The sequence below is a fragment of the Bradysia coprophila genome, chromosome IV (assembly GCF_014529535.1).
Source record: "Bradysia coprophila strain Holo2 chromosome IV, BU_Bcop_v1, whole genome shotgun sequence".
Taxonomy (NCBI): domain Eukaryota; kingdom Metazoa; phylum Arthropoda; class Insecta; order Diptera; family Sciaridae; genus Bradysia; species Bradysia coprophila.
The window spans coordinates 442553-462612 of NC_050738.1; the positions used below are offsets into that span (position 1 = coordinate 442553).

At 37.9% G+C, this 20060-nt stretch overlaps 2 protein-coding genes across 2 annotated transcripts; both read left to right on the plus strand.

The window, feature by feature from the left end:
* The first annotated feature begins 6276 nt into the window (after positions 1 to 6276).
* LOC119066550 (28 kDa heat- and acid-stable phosphoprotein) lies at positions 6277 to 7917 on the plus strand. The gene is made up of 3 exons (XM_037169089.1): positions 6277 to 6460; positions 7155 to 7631; positions 7710 to 7917. Exons 1-3 carry the CDS (start codon positions 6451 to 6453, stop codon positions 7736 to 7738), a joined length of 516 nt encoding a protein of 171 aa, XP_037024984.1. The 5' UTR covers positions 6277 to 6450; the 3' UTR covers positions 7739 to 7917.
* Positions 7918 to 16148: 8231 nt separating this feature from the next.
* On the plus strand, positions 16149 to 17621 carry LOC119066551 (trypsin beta-like). Its single transcript, XM_037169090.1, has 4 exons — positions 16149 to 16538; positions 16606 to 16846; positions 16907 to 17069; positions 17128 to 17621. The coding sequence occupies exons 1-4, from the start codon at positions 16210 to 16212 to the stop codon at positions 17310 to 17312; spliced, it is 918 nt and encodes a 305-aa protein (XP_037024985.1). The 5' UTR covers positions 16149 to 16209; the 3' UTR covers positions 17313 to 17621.
* Positions 17622 to 20060: the final 2439 nt, after the last annotated feature.

Sequence of the window (20060 nt, forward strand, 5' to 3'; positions counted from 1 at the left end):
GACATATCGTTCTTATGAGCTTTGCGATGTTTTTTTTTTTTAAACAAAATGATGGATTAGTTTTACACACAAAAATCCAATGAATTTATTAATAAACATCTTGTTTTGCTAGTAATCGATTTGAAAAACAAAACACGAATATTGATTGTCAATTTCCATCGATGAAACCACATGTTTATGGAATTTCGTTGGCCATCATCCAAAACAATTTAATTTGTATTTTTAAATTTAATATTTTGTAGCATGATATTTAACTGTCCGTGGCCATAGTCGTTTCAATAGATTTTTTTTATTTGCCATTTTGCCATATCAGACTCTTTATTTTATTAAACTGGCTATTAGGATTATTTGGCTTGAGCATAAATCGTAGACGTAAAGTGCTACAGGCTACCAACCGTCCCTTTCAAATGGAGCTCTTTCTGTTTTCCATGGAGAATACCCGACGGTCCCTTTAAATTCTGAAAATGTTTTTTACATACTACCGTCGAAAACCGTACTTTTCATTTTTCAAGCACTACTTTTGACGCCAACAGCATGTAAAATCCATTACATAACTAGGGATAAAAATGAAAACACTCGTTTTCGGCTTCGCCTCGGATCAACAAAATTCACACGAAAACTCTACTTTTCAAATTTTTATTCCATCTTGTGACCCTAGAGGTCTAAATCATACAAAACTTTGAATTTTCAGGGGAAATTCTCATTCCCCCATTTTGTTGTCTCGTTTTCTCTGCAATCCGCGACTTTTACCCTTATATTATGATAATCTACTATCCTATCAGTCACTCCAAAATGTATACGAAATAGTTATTTACTTAACTAGGGAGGTAATGGGGTAATTTACTCACTAGAGAAAACCCTTTTACTCGCTTGAGATACTTTTACTCATCGTGATACGACATATCGAATAAGGGATGTGACACCCCTCTAACTAAAGGTGTTATCGTAAAGCTCCTCAATAGTGTATACTTTCGAACTAATTTATTTCACCGGAAACGTACACACATTTAAACTAAAGCGTTTCCACGTTTTCCTACGCTACATTGCGAGTTCCCAATAGAATTAAAAACAAATCATTGGCGTCAATGGTTAAGTGTAATATAGAGAAAGCGGAACTGATATTCCCTAAACCGTGCAATAAGAAAAACCCGATATCAATCTCAAAGAGAGTGGAATATAAAATTGCGGAAGGGAACGTGAAGGGTGCGGTTAAATTATTGTCATCATCGGATACCTTGGCACCACAAAATTTGGAGACATTCCAGCGTCTGAAGGAGAAGCATCCGCCACCGTCAAGAGAATTGCACTTTCCAGAACCACCGAATAAAGACACTCAACCGCTGCAGGTCACCGAAAAGGAAGTGTTTTTGTCTTTGAAAGGATTTCCAAATGGTTCCGGTGCAGGAATAGATGGCATATTGCCACAACATCTTAAAGACTTAACGTTACCTTCAACTGGAGAGGCAGGGCTGAAACTGATTAAAGCAGTCACCGATTTAACGAACTATATGCTGCGTGGCAGAATGGTTTCCAGATTAACCGAAATAATGTATGGAGCCTCGCTGTGTGCTCTGAACAAAGAGCTTGGCGGGATTCGGCCAATAGCTGTTGGCAACACATTTCGTCGATTGGCTGCAAAAGTGGCTTGTGCATCAGTCCGTACCGATATGTCTTCGAAGTTTGCGCCAAGGCAGGTCGGTTATGGAATTCGAGGCGGTTGTGAGGCAGCGGCTCATGCCACAAGAACTTTTATAAAACGAAACAACAACAAAAGAGCGATGGTCCTGAAAATTGACTTTCGCAATGCTTTTAATGAAGTGGACCGTGACAAATTTTTGGCGGAAATGAAATTGAATTGCCCAGCAATCTATCCGTTCCTCTGGCAGTGTTACTCAATTTCAACATTGCTGTTCTATGGAGACTTCATTCTGCTATCACAAAACGGAGCTCAGCAAGGTGACCCATGTGGTCCGTTACTGTTCAGTTCAGCGATCCAATCGGTGGTGGCTGCATTGGTGTCAGAGTTCGTTGTATTTTACCTGGATGATGGAACGATCGCAGGGGAACATGAGAGTGTTCTGAATGACTTCAAAACGGTCATTGATGAGTGTGGTAAAATTGGTCTCCATATAAACCCAACGAAGTGTGAGATATATTTTTGTGATGAAGTAGATAATGAAACCGTGAGAAGGTTTGACGAACTGTCACCAGGCATATGTGTTGTGAACGAACTGTCTCTGTTAGGAGCGCCGATAACAGACAACGCATCAAAGAAAGTCTTTAAGAAGAAACTGAATGAATTGAAATTGCTTTTTCGAAGATTAGAGGAATTGGATAACTACCATATCGCGTTTTACATACTGAAAAACTGCTTTGCACTGCCGAAATTGATATTTCTGCTAAGAACAACGGCAATGTGGAAAAGTCTGGATGCGATGGATGAATTCGACACCGACATCAAAATGTCACTGGAACATTTAACGAACAGTAAACTCGACAACCAGACATGGGGCCAGGCATCGTTACCGGTCAGTGGTGGAGGTTTGGGAGTACGTAAAGTAAGAGACACAGCACTGCCAGCATTCTTGTCATCAGTGAACTCAGCATCTTCCTTGGTAAGCATTATGTTAAATTCACCCGCTTTACACCTGGAAGAAATCGCTGATTACCAGGATGGTTTGAATGAGTGGAATCGTCTGTATCCAGAAACCGATACCCCCAAAAATCCATCACTCCAAAGCCAATGGAGTTCAATTGTGGTTGCAAAATCGTCCGGTGAGCTAAAACCAAACAGTGATGAAGAAAAAGCTCGTCTGCTAGCGATCCAACGCCCCGAATCAGGTGCCTGGTTACACGCGCTGCCGGCGAAGTCATTAGGAACACTCCTAGAAAACAATGCCTTTCGAGTGATCGTTGGTCTACGGTTAGGTTTGGACATATGCACGCCACACGTTTGCAAATGCGGATCAATGGTGGACAGGAAGGGTCGCCATGGTCTTAAGTGCCGTAAGAGTGCAGGGAGGCATGCAAGACATTCGGAGCTCAACACAATTATCAAAAGAGCATTAGTGTCAGCTGATGTACCCGCAAAATTAGAACCAGTTGGCCTGTCTCGGTCCGATGGCAAACGAGTAGACGGCATGACCCTGATACCATGGTCAAGAGGTAGTTCGCTTATCTGGGATGCGACATGCGCTGACACATTCGCACCAAGCAATCTGAAATCCAGTGCTACACGACCGGGCGGTGCAGCTGAAGACAAAGCAAAGTTAAAGACCAGGAAATATGCAGCCCTCGTCGACAGCAATTACGTTTTCGTTCCCTTTTCGGTGGAAACGATGGGGCCGTGGTGTAGTGAAGCCATAAGCTTTTTCAACAAGCTAAGCAAAATGATTGCCATCAAGACTAGTGAGCCAAGATCGAGGGTATTTCTTCAACAAAGGATTAGCATGGCCATTCAACGTGGCAACGCAGCTGCGGTAATGGGAACTTTTAGCAATGATGACAATATGGAGGAGATTTTTTATTTGTTATGAAGATGAGAATTGTTTGAAATTGACAAATGTGTACGAATGCTGATAATAAACGAAAATTTGTACATTTAAACGTAATTTTTAAGATTACCGCCGACGTTTTATTTTTACTGGGTTATCCCTTTTGAACCTCACATCACACCAAACGACAATATTGTTGTTTGTTTACATGATTGGTCACCATAAATTTTTCTTAAATTCGTTTGCTTTGATGAATATTTAAAGTAAACCGTTGATTGTAATGTTAAAAAAACACAAAAAGCACATTTCCGCACAAAATCTGATTTAAATCACATCGAAATCACCGAAATTATTACATTTTTCACAACCGACACTAAATTTTTGCTTTGGTGATTTGACGTTTCAAAAACAGTACTCATGTTACGATTAACGACTTTAACGACGATTCTCTTCGTTAAACCATATTCGACTAAGTTCAAGGTGGATGTGATTTGGGTGTGAAATTGAGTGGGAAGTGCTTTTTCAAAGATTTTCTTTTTGTAAAATCTTTTAAATATGACAATATTATGAGAATGCCCGATGTACGACTTTCTTATTTTTCGTATTTCTGCTGATATTTGACAAAAAATCGCGAAAAGAATCGATTAGTCCCTCTCTTATTACTTTCCGTATGCAGTATGCTATTTTATATGTCTCTGTGTGGTTAAGACAAGCATTATGAATGCCTTCGGATCAGGATCACAATCACCAACTCGTTAAAATAAACATTTGAACACAGGTGCATAATATTTATATTACATACGCGCGGTGTTCGGATGTCAAAATTACTTAACGAGAAGAATAATTCAAAAATTACACTTCAGTTCTATGTTGTTGTCTCGTTTTCGCTTATGTGATAAAATAGAGTACCTACTTGTCACTATCAGTCTTGGCAAGCCTCGACTTCTTCTTTGCGACAAGTGTGTAATATAAATTACTTTATGAACGAGGTAAAGGGTTTTCCCTAGTAAAGTAAATAACTATTACATCTTGTGAGTCCTAGGACGGAAAGTGGCACTTTTCGTGAAAGAATTGTCAACAAGAAAATTTAAAAATTGAGTGTGTTGCGTTCAGTAGCATTCTCAGCTCGATAAACAATTAATTATATAAAGAACATCAGTGGTGTGTCTCGCTTGGGTCTAAAAACATTAAAAACTATTTCATTGCAAAATTTAACGTTAGGACTAGTTATTTTGGTTGTTAGGAACATGAATCTATAATGTGGAATGTTAAAGCATAAACGAGCCGTCAGAACAGTCGGAGCTTTCGCTGCGACTGAGCCCCGTACGAACCCGTACATCTATTGCGTACGCGACCCTAGTTCGTCGGTCGCCCTACTCTTACCCTAAACCTACTAATCTAAAATTCTTATGAAATGTGCACGTCTTAAAAATTGCGCATAGCGCAATTATGAAGCCCCGTACGACGTTCCTTTCAACTGTAACCCAAACTTAAAACTTAAAATTTTTTGCAACAATTTATATTAACCTATATTTACCTATAAATAAACATTTTACTAATAAATATGCTAGTATATAGCTCAAAAGAACTATCTACACCGTTATATAGCTCAATATAGCTGTATATATTTGTAAATAGATATCCATATTTGGGATGCTTGAAACACCACACACACATAACCAATCAGTAACTTTGTAAGTATCATTTTCACCGATTTCTATTGTTTTTACAAAAATCCAAAATGGCGGCCGACGGCCATTTTGTTAGGAGGTGGAAATTAGTACAGCTGCTTTACATTCAATAATACCTTTCAAAAAAAAATCATGAAATTCGGTCAAATTTTACTCGAGATATTAACAAAAAAACACTACGTTCACTGTACGGCCGAGTAGCTCACGCTCCGGTGAACCAAATTTCATAAACTTTTTTTTTCCCTGATTGGTATTCAATACGTATCTAATAAAGTAAAATCTATCTAAATCCGTTTAAATTTGGCCAGCCTACAAGCAAAAACGGCTTGCCGCCCTGTACCTAGTTCACACCAAGGGGTCTAACTCACGAGTCGATCATCCGATTTCCATAAACTTTTTTCTTGTCGATCGGTATTCTAAATACCTTTCATTTGACATATCACTTACAAGTGTAGCCTTTAAATGGCCAGAGAAATCTTTGGAAAACGTTAAAGCACTTATGGGGCCCCAGCTCTGGAGGGGTCGACCCAAAATCGCCCATCTTCGAACTTAGCCTCACTATTTCAACTACCTTTCAGGGAAAACAATTTTTTTTGAAATCGGATTTGATTTACTCAAGATATCGACGTGACGGACAGACAGACGGACAGACAAAATTTTTATTGCGGATTCGTTATCTATGAACATAGGCAAACACTTGGCCCTTACCGTCTGCTTCGAATTCCATCAATTACACACGGCATCGTAATCCTATAAGCCCCTTCATACTTCTTACGGGGCTAAAAAAGTTGAATTCACATTCGTCCGATTCGTTCTTTGCAGCCGTTTACTTGACATTTGGAATTAAAACAATGAAAATTTCAACACAACAATAGAAACGTCACGTAAATGGAGACAAAACAGATGACTGTGAGGCCACAATGGAAGCAATTTGTACCGATCCTTATTGCATGTGTAGAATCATAACGGACCTCGTATTGACATGATCGTCATCTCTCTGTGAAAAACACAGAATAAATCCATTTTCGAAAAACGAGCTCGAATCCACAAATTTTTCCATTGGGAATTCTCGAAATTCGAAAATTTACTTGAACACATTTTCATATTTTTTTTATTCGAATATAATAGTGGCTCGAAGTGTTATTGAGGAATACAAAGTTTCTTTTGTAGAAATAAATAAATTTCGGTCTTTGATTTGTATTGATTTTGCGAAAATTATTATTCTTACGCGTTTGTGATAATCAACATTCAGTCAAAATAATAAAATGCCTAGAGGTAATGTTGACGAATCAATTTTCATAAATTAATGTAATTGCTGACGCCCCAATATGCAATGCGTGTTTGTCGAGAAAAATTTGTTTTTACATTTTATGTGGATCGAGAAAATGAGGAAAATTGTCTATTTCTGTTCGTTCGTTGCCAAATTTTCACTGTATTCTGCAATTTAATTTCATTGAAAATCCGTTTGTGTTGCATTGATTGAGGACATAACCTTAAATTCGATATTGACACTGGCATATTTTGCGTATTTTTTGAGTCTTTGGCTTATGATGCAGACGTTGTAGCCCGAAAAGGACCATCACAATATTGTGAACTTTTTTTGTGTACTGTACGTGGCGTAGTATTGTTCTGACTTTTCCAATTTTATTGAGTTCAAGGTCGTGTTTTCAATTAATGCCGGTGTGACGTCGGTTTTGATTTTTTTAGTGATCAAAATGTAGTTGTCTGGGATGTTAGGGTTTCGAGATAAACTAGAAGTGGGTAGCGACACGCGATCAAAGAGATTCGAAGTTTTTGTTTAGATTTTCGAAAAATTATGAGGAATTTCCGCATTTACCTTATGGCATTTTCTGAGTTTACATTTGTGATTGCTAGGGTTACGAAGACGAACAGCAAAAACTGCTTTGCCCAATAGTGATCTCTCGGTTCCTTCGCTGCATCGCTAAGTCTTTTATATTTGTCATTTCAGGAAAATATGTCAATCACAAAGGTAGAAGTCGTCACTTCACCAGTTTCGAGGAGTTGGAAGAGGAGCGCAAAAATAAACTAAAGAAACAGCAAGAAAGAGGTGACGATGAAGATAGCTCGGAGGAAGAAGAAGAGGATAAGTCTAGCGATGACGGTAGTGACGAATCAGACAGTGATGAAAGCGAAGACGAAAACAAAAAAGCCAAAGGAGTGTCCGGTCTAATTGAAATTGAGAATCCAAATCGAGTTCAAAAGAAATCGGCCGAAAAGGTAACGAAAGTGAATACAGCCGGACCGTCGAAGCCAGAATTGTCGCGACGTGAACGGGAAGAATTGGAAAAACAGAGAGCACAAGCCAATTACCAGAAATTGCATGCGGAGGGCAAAACTGATCAGGCTCGCGCTGATTTGGCACGATTAGCTATAATTAAACAACATAGAGCCGAGGCAGCTGCACGACGAGAGGCTGAAAAGAAAGGTTTGTATTTAGCAAGTTGATTTCCTTGTTGGTATCAAAATTTCATTTCTTTTCCAACTTTTCCGTTTGTCTTTTCAGAGAAGGAAGAAAAGAGCAAGAAAACATAGTAGGAACTGATGCGGCAATACTCGATGGCAATTGATAAAAGAATTGGTTCATGCTGGATGCGAATCCTGTTTTGTTTGAATTTCAATTATTTCTACATCATCCTAACAAATTTTTATATACGAAACGAACGAGGGAAATGAATTCATGAAATTAAATTAATTCATTTGTTTCAACTGAAGTGACGTGATTTTATTTCAGTTCGGTCCATCGCAAGATTTTCTGTGTCATTCAGCGACCATTTCTAAATGTCACACAGTTCTGTGAAAACGCTAATGAAAAAGTTAAGTGGAGCACCGTTTGATGTGATAATTTACAAAATGAAAAAAAAAATCGTTTCATGTAGCGCTAACAATTTCAATATCGACTACTGTTACTAGCCGGGATACTGGTGCTGACGCCCCGCCATGAATAGAAAATTTTAAGCAGAGTTTTTCGTTTGCAATATTTTCTTGAGAATAGATCAAACCGAGCAAACGGTTAAAGCATACCAAATAAAAGCCCCCAGGACATGCTCACGTTTTTTGAAAAAATACCCTGCCTATGCCAGTGCCTATTTTTACTTCATTACATTTATCAAAATTCCTAAAAATTCTTTAAAATGCATTCGAAAATATGAAAAATAGGCTCTGCCCCATGCCCAAGACTAATAAGCCCAGTCTAAAACAGTTTTCCATTAACTTGTGAGTGGCTACCTCTAAATCAAATTTTAAAGAGAGAGAGATAGAGAAAATTCGTTAAAATAGATCGATTAAAAGAGAGGATTTGCTCAGTTACGCTGATAGTTTATTACGAGGGGTAACCGACTGGCCAAAATGGTGGCAAATCAATTTCTAATTCCTTTCAATTCCGTTTAATTACTTCAATTACCGGACCAACTCGTCTAATTGCCGGATTCGCTCTATTTCCTTTCAATTCCTTTCAATTCCGTTCAATTCCTTTCAATTCCCTTTCAATTTCCTTTCAATTCCCTTTCAATTTCTAAAGTTACTTCCTGTCAATTCCTTTTAATTGCTCTTAATTCCTTTTATTTCTTTAATTAACGGATTAACACCACTACTTGCCGGATTCGCCCTTCAATTCCTATAATTCCAATCAATTCCTTCAATTCCACGAATTTTCGAAATAATTGCTCGATATTTTCAAATAGGTATAAATTTAAAGTCAAACTTAAACCCTTAAGCATTTCGGAAAAAGAATCGTCAGACTATATCAAGATAAAATTTGGAACAACTATGTTGTCCTACATTTGAGACTCATTTTGTTAGAATCTTTACTTTTTACTCATACTTTTTAGAAGAGATTTTTCAATTTCAATTTAGATTAAACCGTCCAATTGACTGCAGTTTTGTTTAAAATGATTTCACATCGCACATCATTGTTTATTTTAGATAAATAGTATTTTTCGTACCAAGTCAGGAAATGACGAAAAACTTTTGTGCATCCGACAACTGAAATATGACATATTTTGCCATGATTTTTAGCCCCGTACGAAGTACGAAGGGGCTTATAGGATTACGATTCCGTGTGTAATTGATGGAATTCGAAGCAGACGGCAAGGGCAAAGTGTTTGCCTATGTTCATAGATAACGAATCCGCAATAAAAATTTTGTCTGTCCGTCTGTCCGTCTGTCACGTCGATATCTTGAGTAAATCAAATCCGATTTCAAAATATTTTTTTCCCCTGAAAGGTAGTTGAAATAGTGAGGCTAAGTTCGAAGATGGGCGATTTTGGGTCGACCCCTCCATAGCTGGGGCCCCATAAGTGCGTTAACGTTTTCCAAAGATTTCTCTGGCCATTTAAAGGCTACACTTGTAAGTGATACATCAAATGAAAGGTATTTACAATACCTATCCACAAAAAAAAAGTTTATGGAAATTGGATGACCGACTCGTGAGTTAGACCCCTTGGTGTGAACTAGGTACAGGGCGGCAATCCGTTTTTGCTTGTAGGTTAGTCAAATTTGAACGGATTTAGATGGATTTTGATTTATTAGATAGGTATTGACCGTACCAATCAGGGAAAGTTTATGAAATTCGGTTTACCGGAGCGTGAGCTAGGTCTCTTGGAGTGAGCTTATATGGGGCTACTCGGCCGTACAGTGAAGGTGGTGTTTTTTGTTAATATCTCGAGTAAAATTTAACCGAATTTCATGAATTTTTTTTTGTTTGAAAGGTACTAACGAATGTAAAGCAGCCGTTGTACTTTCCACCTCCTAACAAAATGGCCGTCGGCCGCCATTTTGGATTTTTGTAAAATCAATATAAATAGGTGAAAATGATAATTCCAAAATCACTGATCAGTGGGAAGTGTAGTTTGTGTTACTTTTGAAAGGAACGTCGTACGGGGCTTCGTAATTGCGCTATGCGCAATTTTTAAGACGTACACATTGCATAAGAATTTTACGACGTTTACGGGCGCAATAGGCTTACGGTAAGATTAGGGCGACGGACGAAGTAAGGTCACGTGCGCAATAGATGTACGGGTTTGTACGGGGCTCAGTCGCAGCAAACGCTCCGACTGTTCTGACGGCTCGTTCATTAACCCGCTGGTAACGAATTCACTAAATTCTAAGAATTCTTTTATTCTTCTTTTGTTATAATGGCAGACGATACCAGCCGTATTTGTAGAGAATTTTTCAGTTTTTCCCGAACTATATATCGTGCAGGAATAGTTATTTTCGTATATGTTGTGTACGGTATATTTTAGGCAATTTCGCGGATTGTAGCGCAAACGAAGTGAGGGCGACAAGCGAAAGTGCCTAAAATAAATCGTCCACAACAGATGCGTATACAACTTTTCATGCTGAGGGCCTAAGTTACGAGAAAAATTCCGTAATTTATGCCCAAGCCATGAAAAAAACTTCATGACTATACGACTGATTAATGAATGTGAAATGTGTATGTTTTCAAGTAAATTGCTGTGTTTTGTCTGTTTCAGTTGTCCGATGCACAAAACGTTGTTCGTACCTCGACAGGAAATGGATTTGTTCAGCACACGTCAGCAAAAGCCAAAGCACTCAATTTTTTGTTTCGTTCAAGTGATCGACATCGTAAGATTTTAGGCTTTTGAAAAGTTGATGGAATAGATGATATTGTCAGTGATGCATTTTTTTGTAAATTTGGTTTGAAACTGGAGCATTTCTAATCGGCAATGCCCCAGCCTAACATTCCCCCGACGAATATTCACTTGTTTGTTGCGGATCAAATTCTTCCGTATCTGACTCACAAGAATCCTCTGAAGAAGAATCCTTCAGTGTGCATATTTTGAACATAAAAGGACGTTGGACCTGTTCTAAAATGGAACTGATCAACACTGTACACTGTTATTTATTGTGCGGGAGCCTTTAAAATTAAAACAAAAAGGAAATAATGTGGTTTTGCATTCGCTGGCCCTTTTTTCCGATAATCACACTTATCAGCATTTACTCTCATTTACTTTCAATTCCTTACAATTCCACATATTTCCAGTCAATTCCTATCAATTCCGATCAATTCCTGGCAATTCCGATCAATTCCGGTCAATTCCATCAATTCCAATTATTTACCGGATACTCCGGCAATTCCTTTGAGGGTGTGTAGTCAATTACCCGAGTCGGTTACCCCTCGGTTTATTATCATTGTCGGAGAGACTCACTCATATTTGTTTTACCGTACATTGGCAGACACGCATGCATCTTTACAAGAATAGTTCTCTTTCTATCATAATTCAATGTACAGTCGGCGACTTTCAAATAAGTGACGCATATTGTTTCAGCTGATCCACTCATCCAAAGAAAACTGCTTATTAGGGTGTAGCGTTTTGACAAAAATGTTTTATTTTTTAAGGCCTGCGGATAGGTTTGATGCAGAATGGTCCGCTGATCACGAAAAAAGCAAAAAAAAATGAAGTTTGAATCTCCTCTGAAAACCAACTTTTTTGATCGCAAACCCATAGTGAGATTAGTTCTGCCGACTCATAATTACTCGTAGAGACCGTGGCTTCAATTTGGAATACTTTAAAATTAAAAAAATTGACTCAACGATGAAAAATTACAAGATTGGCTGCCGACCATGACTTTTTCATATTTTTTTTTGGATTTAAAGCTTTCTTAAATCTGTGACTGGAAAGCTATATAGTCGTGTCGTAGCTCATTTTCAAGGGAATTTTAAGAGCTTTCGAACGAATATAGATTCGAAGTTAAGTTTCACCGGGTTGCAGAAAGCAGATTCGTTGATCTCTAGTGTGTAGAAAATGGTACGAGAAAAACTAATTTTTTTTATTTTTCACAGAATTTATGCAAAAACGGTGCCAGATTGTTCTTAGTACTGCTGGCGTTAGCAATCCTGGGAAGAAATTTGAAGAAGAAAAATCATTTTGATGATTTATCGATTATCATAAAGATATTACAGTTAAAGTTGGTCCAAAAGTTGGCTATTTCTTCACAGGATTGCTATTATGTTACTGCCAGCAATATTTTGCTGTCCGTATTTGCTGTTGCCCAAGAAAATTACCTCTAAACGTTCTAACCCAAGCATGTAAAAAATGTTGTCAATAGAAACGAAAATTTCAAGCTTCGCTGTAGAGATTTTCTGATTTTTTTCTCTTCCTTGAATAATGTGAAATTGCCTCGCTTTGGATCAACCAACCAAAAACTGCGCTACATTTTATTGTCGTTATTTTAAATGCACAATACATCGAAAGCAAATTTTTATTTTTATTCACAAATCGTTTTTATTTTCCACATTTCTGTCGACTCTAATCCCAGTTGTTCCATTGCGATTTGGTCAAGATTCCTTAGGGTGCCTTTCCTATTCGTTCCATCTGATCTTGTACTCGTCCGATCTCCATCCATCAATGTAACACCTTGTATTAACATTGGTGAATCTCACATGGCAGCAGGACAGGTATGTGCATGAGTGACAATCTGATGAAATTGGAAGCGATAGTTCAGTTCAGAATTTCAGGAGAATTGGAAAGACACATTTTGGGGAAGCTTTCAGAAGTCGATGCTATTTATTAAATGAAAAATTTACTCACTGCCACAACGAACATCCTCGTGCGGAGAACCATCACCGGAGCAATATCCCAGGTCGTTACAAATGATCTCGGAGCTCGCCAAGTTTATTAATAAAACTGCCGCCAATGCCATAAACAGTAGCCCGCAACGACAACCACTCATCTAAAAAATTTTAATTTTTAATACAATTCTCTCTCCGCTTCGATCACAGCTGTTTATGTTGCCTTTCGTTTTCGGCTAGATTTTGTTCACATAAATAAGATACTTAAATTGAATAAATTCGATAAAGTCGATAAATTGAAACTGTTGAAGTGATTCCGATAGTCGATGATAATTTGTATATTGAAAATGTTTTATCACAGGTGGGGGCTCATCCGAAACAATCAACATGCGAACAGGTTAAACGACTGCTAATTGGTTTATTTTGTTAACACCTCTGATTGCCATAAGAAGACAGACAATTCTGTATAGTTATTAATGTTTTCGGTAATTACGCAAATAACACCGTAACAAATATTTACGTGTTACGACATGTTTCATTTTCATTTACATTGCCTAATCACGTAAAGCATTGTACTTCTGAGGTTCCAAGTTGTGTATTTGACAAGTGAGGAATACAGCCCTTCCCTTCGGGTCGGGCTGTAACACCCCACTTATCAAATACACAACTTGGAACCTCAGAAGTAATATACTATTAATTATGGAGATAGCTGAGAGCAATGTATGAGAAAAAGATTCTACTGAAGAAATGTTTATTTAGAATACACCGGAATATTTTACTATGACACAGATAAAAGTATGGACCTAGATCTAAAACCTTTTGGGATTTAAGATTTTTTGAAAAAATTGAAAAACACCCTCCCAAGTTTTTGATATGTTAAATGGGATGTGCTAGCCTTCATTTTAAGCCAATAAAATGAAAAATCGGTTGGGGTACTCATTGACAAAACCATAAAATTGGACTTTGATGCCTCACCCTGACTCACAGCTACAACCTTTCGACCCGACGATACTTTTATTAGAATCGTCTGTCAATTCTCTACAAACTACCATTAGATCGAAACCAGCCGGGTCGACCGTAAAAGGCTGTTAGCGAAGCTGCGCAAATTGGGTTGTTCACACCGAGTGGTCGATTGGTTCAGAGGATATTTAGATGGAAGAAGTCAACAGACAAAAGTGAATGGACACACATCAGACCGTATTGCGAACGACCTTGGGGTCACACAAGGATCCGTTTTAGGCGCCATTTTGTTTGTGTTATACGTGAACGATATGCCTCGTCAGCTACACAATGCATTCATAAACCTTTTCGCCGATGACACGTTGATTTACCTACACGGAAATGAACATCGAACTCGAAAGAATTAACCAGTGGTTGAAGCAGAACAAGTTGAAGCTGAACGTTAGCAAGACAAAAGTGATGGTGCTGGGAAACGCATTGATGAAATCTCCGTTGAACTCAATTATAATGGACGGTGAAGTGTTGGGAATTGAACGTGAATACAAGTACCTTGGAGTGATGCTGGACGAAAAATTGAGCTTTAAAGCAAACATAGACTACGTTTGCAAAAAAGTGGCGAAGAAAGTAGGAGGCCTGTCAAGATTGGCGAGAAACCTTACCTTCAGTGCAAGGATGAGCATTTATAAGTCGGTAATAGCCCCTCACTTCGACTACTGTGCATCGCTTCTTTATCTGAGTGACGCATCATCATTCGACCGTATGCAAAAACTGCAGAACCGAGCAATGCTGGCAATACTTCGATGCAAGAGGCTGACACCCATAATGGAAATGTTAGATGCACTGGACCTGTTGAGTGTCAAACAGAGGGTGAACGAGACTACGATGAAGTTCATATACAAACTTAAGAATGGTCAACTACCGCGATACCTCAGCGATATGGTGACGTACATGTACGTATTCAGGGTAGCATGCAGGACGAGGAAAAAAACTTGGAATTCAGTGTTTCATAAGGGATTGGTGCAGTGAGAATGAGAAGAGTGAACCGACGTTTAAAAATAATTTGAGACAATTTTTGAAAGTTAATTTTTGAGTTTTGTGTACTGTCTCAATATGTGTTCTATGTAAATTTGTGATTTTAATAGCTTTTGCCACGGCAGAGTAAAATAAACCAGGCAGGAGCGGTTCATTTTCGAAACGTCAAATAAGGGACCTAATACACTGGATGAAAATGAACTCAAATGAACACTGACATAAATTGGAAAATTTTGTTCGCAAAAAATATAGGGCTACTAGATCAATCGGGTCCCTTGTCAAATCAGCGCTCCTGCCTGGTTAACTTTACTCTGTCGTGCTTTTGCTAAATAAATGAATAATCTAATCTAATCTGAAAAAGTCATGATTTTGAAATTTTCTTAGAGTCGCCCGAGTCGGAGAGGCCGTTTAAAAAAAACTTCTGCTACGAAATAATCACCTTGAAATTCCCTATCGACACCATAAACGTCCGGAGACAAAAATGGTGTGTCCGATTCAAAATAAATTTCACCTTTACAGAATTAATCCAATGACCTGTCGTCTATAAGACAATGGTACGTATTTTCTTTTGCAGTCACGCCATATTTATTGTTGATAAGAGTTTCCAATTTGAGATGTTGTTAGTCTCAAACATATAAACATTGCGCTGCAATTCAGCATTTTAACAACATTTAATTTGGAAATTGTTTTATTGAGCATTGTGATAGTCGTGCCTCCCGAGTGAAAATTATTCTTAAGGGGGAAACTGTGTTTTTATTTTTACAAATTAACTTCATTGGCTCCTTTCACTTACCCCCAGTAAATTGTGATATTTTTTCACCATCAGAAACTGGAGCGCAAAGAATGAAGTTTTGAAAAAATTTAGGATGCGCACTTGTCTCAATACTCTGTCCAACAGTTCACTTAAAAGTTACCAGTTTGGAATTATTGTTCTTTTTTCACCAAATTTTAGTTCTCAGAAATTGGTACCTTTTATGTGAAACACCTTTTTTTCAAGCTGGTCTGTGAAGCGATTCATTCACGGCTGAGTAAAATAAACCAGGCAGGAGCGGTTCATTTTTGAAACGTCAAATAAGGGACCTAATACACAGTATGACAATGAACATTGACATAAATTGAATTAATTTTAATCGCAAAATATAAGCCTACTAGATAATTCCGGTCCCTAGTCAAACCAAGCACTACTGCCTCGACTGCCTGCTTTATTTTACTCTGTCGTGGATTCAGTACAATCATTTTCTTTCTCACGGGATGGATCGTAGAAGATAAAATTTTTTGGCAAAATATTGCGTAATATCTTCTAAATTTGTGCATTCTCCTACGAGAACCACTTAATCCTTTAATTTACGCTCGTCAAAAATGTTTATGATTGTGTACGAAAGATGTTCACACCAAGATAAGAACCTTTTCGAGTATCATATAAAAAGCCGTGCGTTACGGAAGATGTCATCACTGTGACGTTTATTTTCTACGTACAAACATGTCGATAGTATTGAGAAGCTTGTGTATCGTTGCCTGTGCTCTTGCAGTTTGCGCAAATCCGCAGAAAAACGTTAACATCCAATCACGAATCGCTGGTCCTCACACCGCTGCTACTGCAGGTCAATTTTCGTATATGGCGTCAATTAGATCCACATCACTGACATCATTAACCAGGTCACATATATGTGGTGGATCCGTCATTGCTGCTAAGTGGATTTTAACCGCAGCACATTGTCTTTGTAATGAGTACATAAATCAAATACTAGACTTAGTGGCTTCTTTATTACCACCTGCATTGCCTGTAGTCAAAATACTGAACAAGATGGTGTAAGTTCTGTTTGATTGCATTTGATATTTGCTCCACTATTTGCAACAACAATTCGCTTTTTTATAGGTGCCATGCAGTTGATCCACGTAAACTTACGGTTGTTACAGGCTCAAATTACCTGAACGCAGGAGGAACTGAAATTTCAGTGCAGAGTGTTGCGCAGCATCCAGATTACGATTCTCAGTTGATCATAAACGACATCGCCGTGATAGAATTGAAATCAGAAACAACAGCTACTCGGATACTATTGTCAGGAGTCGTACCGATCAATACGATATTTTTACTCAGTGGCTGGGGACTCGAGAGTGTATGAATGGCTTTTTGAAATGTTTGTTGAATGACTTTAGCAAAGAAAAACAAATTTCAGGGAACTGCTACCATCCTTCCAAATGAACTACAAACAGCAGAACTCGATCAAATGGACACACTTATTTGCGAAGCAGTAATAACTGCTGCCGTTCCTAGTGCTGTTGTGAATGACAATAATCTTTGTTCATACGATGAATCGTCCCCTTGTCCTGGTGATTCAGGTAGCCCGTCATGTAATAATTTACTATGACAGCAGTAAAAATTCGTAATAATTAATAGGTAGCCCATTAACGGCCGTCCTTTCTCTATCTGCTGGTGCAGCTAGAGTTCAGGTTGGCATTGTTTCTTATGGCATTTCGACTGAAACTTCGGTATGTGACAATGACTATCCTTCTATATACACGAACGTGCCAAGATTCTGCAGTTTTGTCTATAATGCAACTGGAGTGAACTGCGTGGTGTAGTTGGTAAAAAAAGGTTACATTTGGAACATCGCGTTTACATTCTCGATTAAATTTTAATTTGAAGCCCATGTTTGGTAAGACCGGGAAACTAGCAAGCAATTTCGGATAGCAACATACCGTCAAAACAGCGCAAATTCTTTTTTTTCACCGCATTTAATCGTAGATTATGGGGCCGGCCGGTGTAATATGAACAATTACCAGACCACCCGTCCATGGTTCTTTCGGTACTAATTGTAATTGACGGTATGTGCTATTAGAATTGCTCGTTTGTTCTCAGTAGTTTAACACGTCACAATTACATTGTTCATTGCAATATCTTAATTCGTTTGCGTTTTCTTCTTCTACTAACCAATAACGGAGCACAGGAAAGTGTAACTTGTTGGCAATAGACATGAGATATTCTAGTCTGCCCTACCCAGTTCAGGATTGCGTTCACTATGAGAAGGAGCGAAGGACCTCCTCGTTCTTCTTCTTGTCGCATGAACACAGTTTGTAAATTGGAATGTATTGGAATCTCGAGAAAAAGCGTAGGCACTAAGTGATTTCTCATTCCTATTTTATTGGTAGCAATCTTTCATTTTGCAGTTTCACATTGCAATGACATCGCCGCTAGTGTGTCAAATTATGAAAAATATTTTCTGAGGCTTCTGAGAATTTTTTCTATTGTAGAAAGGAATAGCAATTTGCGTGTCTCTTTTGGCCAGCGGGTTTTAGGCTTTTAGCCTGAACGAAGTGATTAAATTCCCATTTTTTGCATTTTATTCGTTTTTTTCTATCTTTCTATTATTATTGACTTAGAGTGGATAAGCCCTAACGTGCTGGAGTGAGCTTAAAACGAATGTAAAAAAACGCAACAAATTGTCATAATTGACATCTTGAGGGGTCAGTTCCTCCACTGACATTGACAACGTAGAATCTACAGGTTCTAGATCTGAGAAGATGAAGTATCAATTTATGCTCAAAACATAGGATCTGACCCCCCACGATGTCAATTATGACAATTTTGCATGAAATAGAGCAAAAAGTCGGATATAAGTTCGTTTAATTCCTAGGTTCTAGAACTTGGAAGATGAACCTTTGACGATGATCTCAATAATTGCATTTCATGAGAAGAAAACAAAAAAAGTCTAGTGAAACTCGTTAAATCTCTAAGTTCTAGAACGAGGATGAGATACTTGTCAGTTTCCTGTATGAGAAATGATGCCTACGTAAATGCTCTTTAAAAATTTCGAGTTTTCATTTTTAAATTGTCACAATAATATCAAGGAAAAGTGTTACTTTAACGAACACAAATATTTGGAGATAGGTGGGAATCCTGGCTCATATCTTGAAAGCCACAAATCGGTTCAAGCTCCGCCGGGCAGATTTCGAAAGAGTTTACTTATGCCTTAACAAATCAATTACTAAGTGGACTAATGGGCCAAGTTATCAGTCCACAAAGTTGAGGAATTTTCCGGTACATTTTTTCTTGTGATATGAATACCGCCGCCATTTCGTTTTTACAAGAAAAAAGTGCTTCAATAATATTTCAGCATTGAATCACTCTCACTAACGCAAAAATTAAATCTCAAAGAAGTCATCTGGATCGCGAGATATTCCAATTTTGAGTTTTTCATACAAATGGCTTTTCCAGTCAGAAAATCGATTTTCCATTTTCTGGAAAAAAATTTAGTTCTATACTTTTTCACCACAAACAACATGCGATATCAAAAAAAATCGAAAAACGAAACGCAAGCGGCATTACACAAGCACCCGGACTAAACGCGCTGCACTGAGTTAAAAACACGTGTAAATCAAAACAGTGCAATCGAAGGCAAGACCAAGAAAAATAAGCGGCATTTTTACCACTCTGTGAAACGGAAAATTATGTTGTTCCCACCAATGACATAATAGTGCGAACTATTATGTCATTGGTTCCCACCCTACCTTAAAATATTTTCTCTGCTAATGCTAGGAGCAGTTTCATGGAACATATGGAGCATTCAAGATATCCACATTAAATGTAAATTGAACAATGTGACTGGTCTACTTGGTGCTAGAGGAACAATTCCGAATCGTTCTCTGAATTCTGCAAATAATTCAAAATTAACAATTCAGTGATGGAAGAGATTTATTGAAGGTAGTTGTGGTATGTTACATAATCATATCTGGAATCCGGATGAGGCACGCTCCTAACACTCAATTTAATTTTAAAATTTTACAGACATTTCGAAGAGTATACTTTTGACACAGACAATCATTATTGAAATGACAGTGTTTCATGAATAAATACAAGAATAATAGTTAAAGACACGCCAGTTATTGTAATCAGGCCAATCTGGAACATGGAAACAGTGTATGATAATCAGAGTAATTTTATAAAAGAACTGATCTCGTAACAATAAAATACCACATGCAATGGTTGCAAAGGAAATTATTCTTCCCGATGTATTAACATCTCATGTAAATTAGTCGCAGACGATTACTGACCACCAACGAATCACATTTCTTGCTTTGTTTCAATGAAAACGTTTGTAACATTTGCTCTCTGTACACTTGGTGTACAGGTAAAAATGTTTTTGAAAGAAATTGATTGCACAAATTGAAAAGAAAAATACATTTTAAGGCGTAGTGGACGGAATTCGAGCTAACGGGCGTAGAAAATTCAATTGAAGGAATATTTAAATCTGACCTAAAGGTTACCCGATTCAATAAAACGATATACACAATACATGGCGACATCGAGTTCACAGAAACTATGGGCCAGAA

Coding starts and splice junctions, on each gene's coding strand:
- LOC119066551 (XM_037169090.1), top strand. CDS start 16,210: ATGTCGATAGTATTGAGAAGCTTGTGTATCGTTGCCTGTGCTCTTGCA. Junction 16,539..16,605: donor AAAATACTGAACAAGATGGT/GTAAGTTCTGTT, acceptor GCTTTTTTATAG/GTGCCATGCAGTTGATCCAC. Junction 16,847..16,906: donor GTGGCTGGGGACTCGAGAGT/GTATGAATGGCT, acceptor AACAAATTTCAG/GGAACTGCTACCATCCTTCC.
- LOC119066550 (XM_037169089.1), top strand. Junction 7,632..7,709: donor ACGAGAGGCTGAAAAGAAAG/GTTTGTATTTAG, acceptor TTGTCTTTTCAG/AGAAGGAAGAAAAGAGCAAG.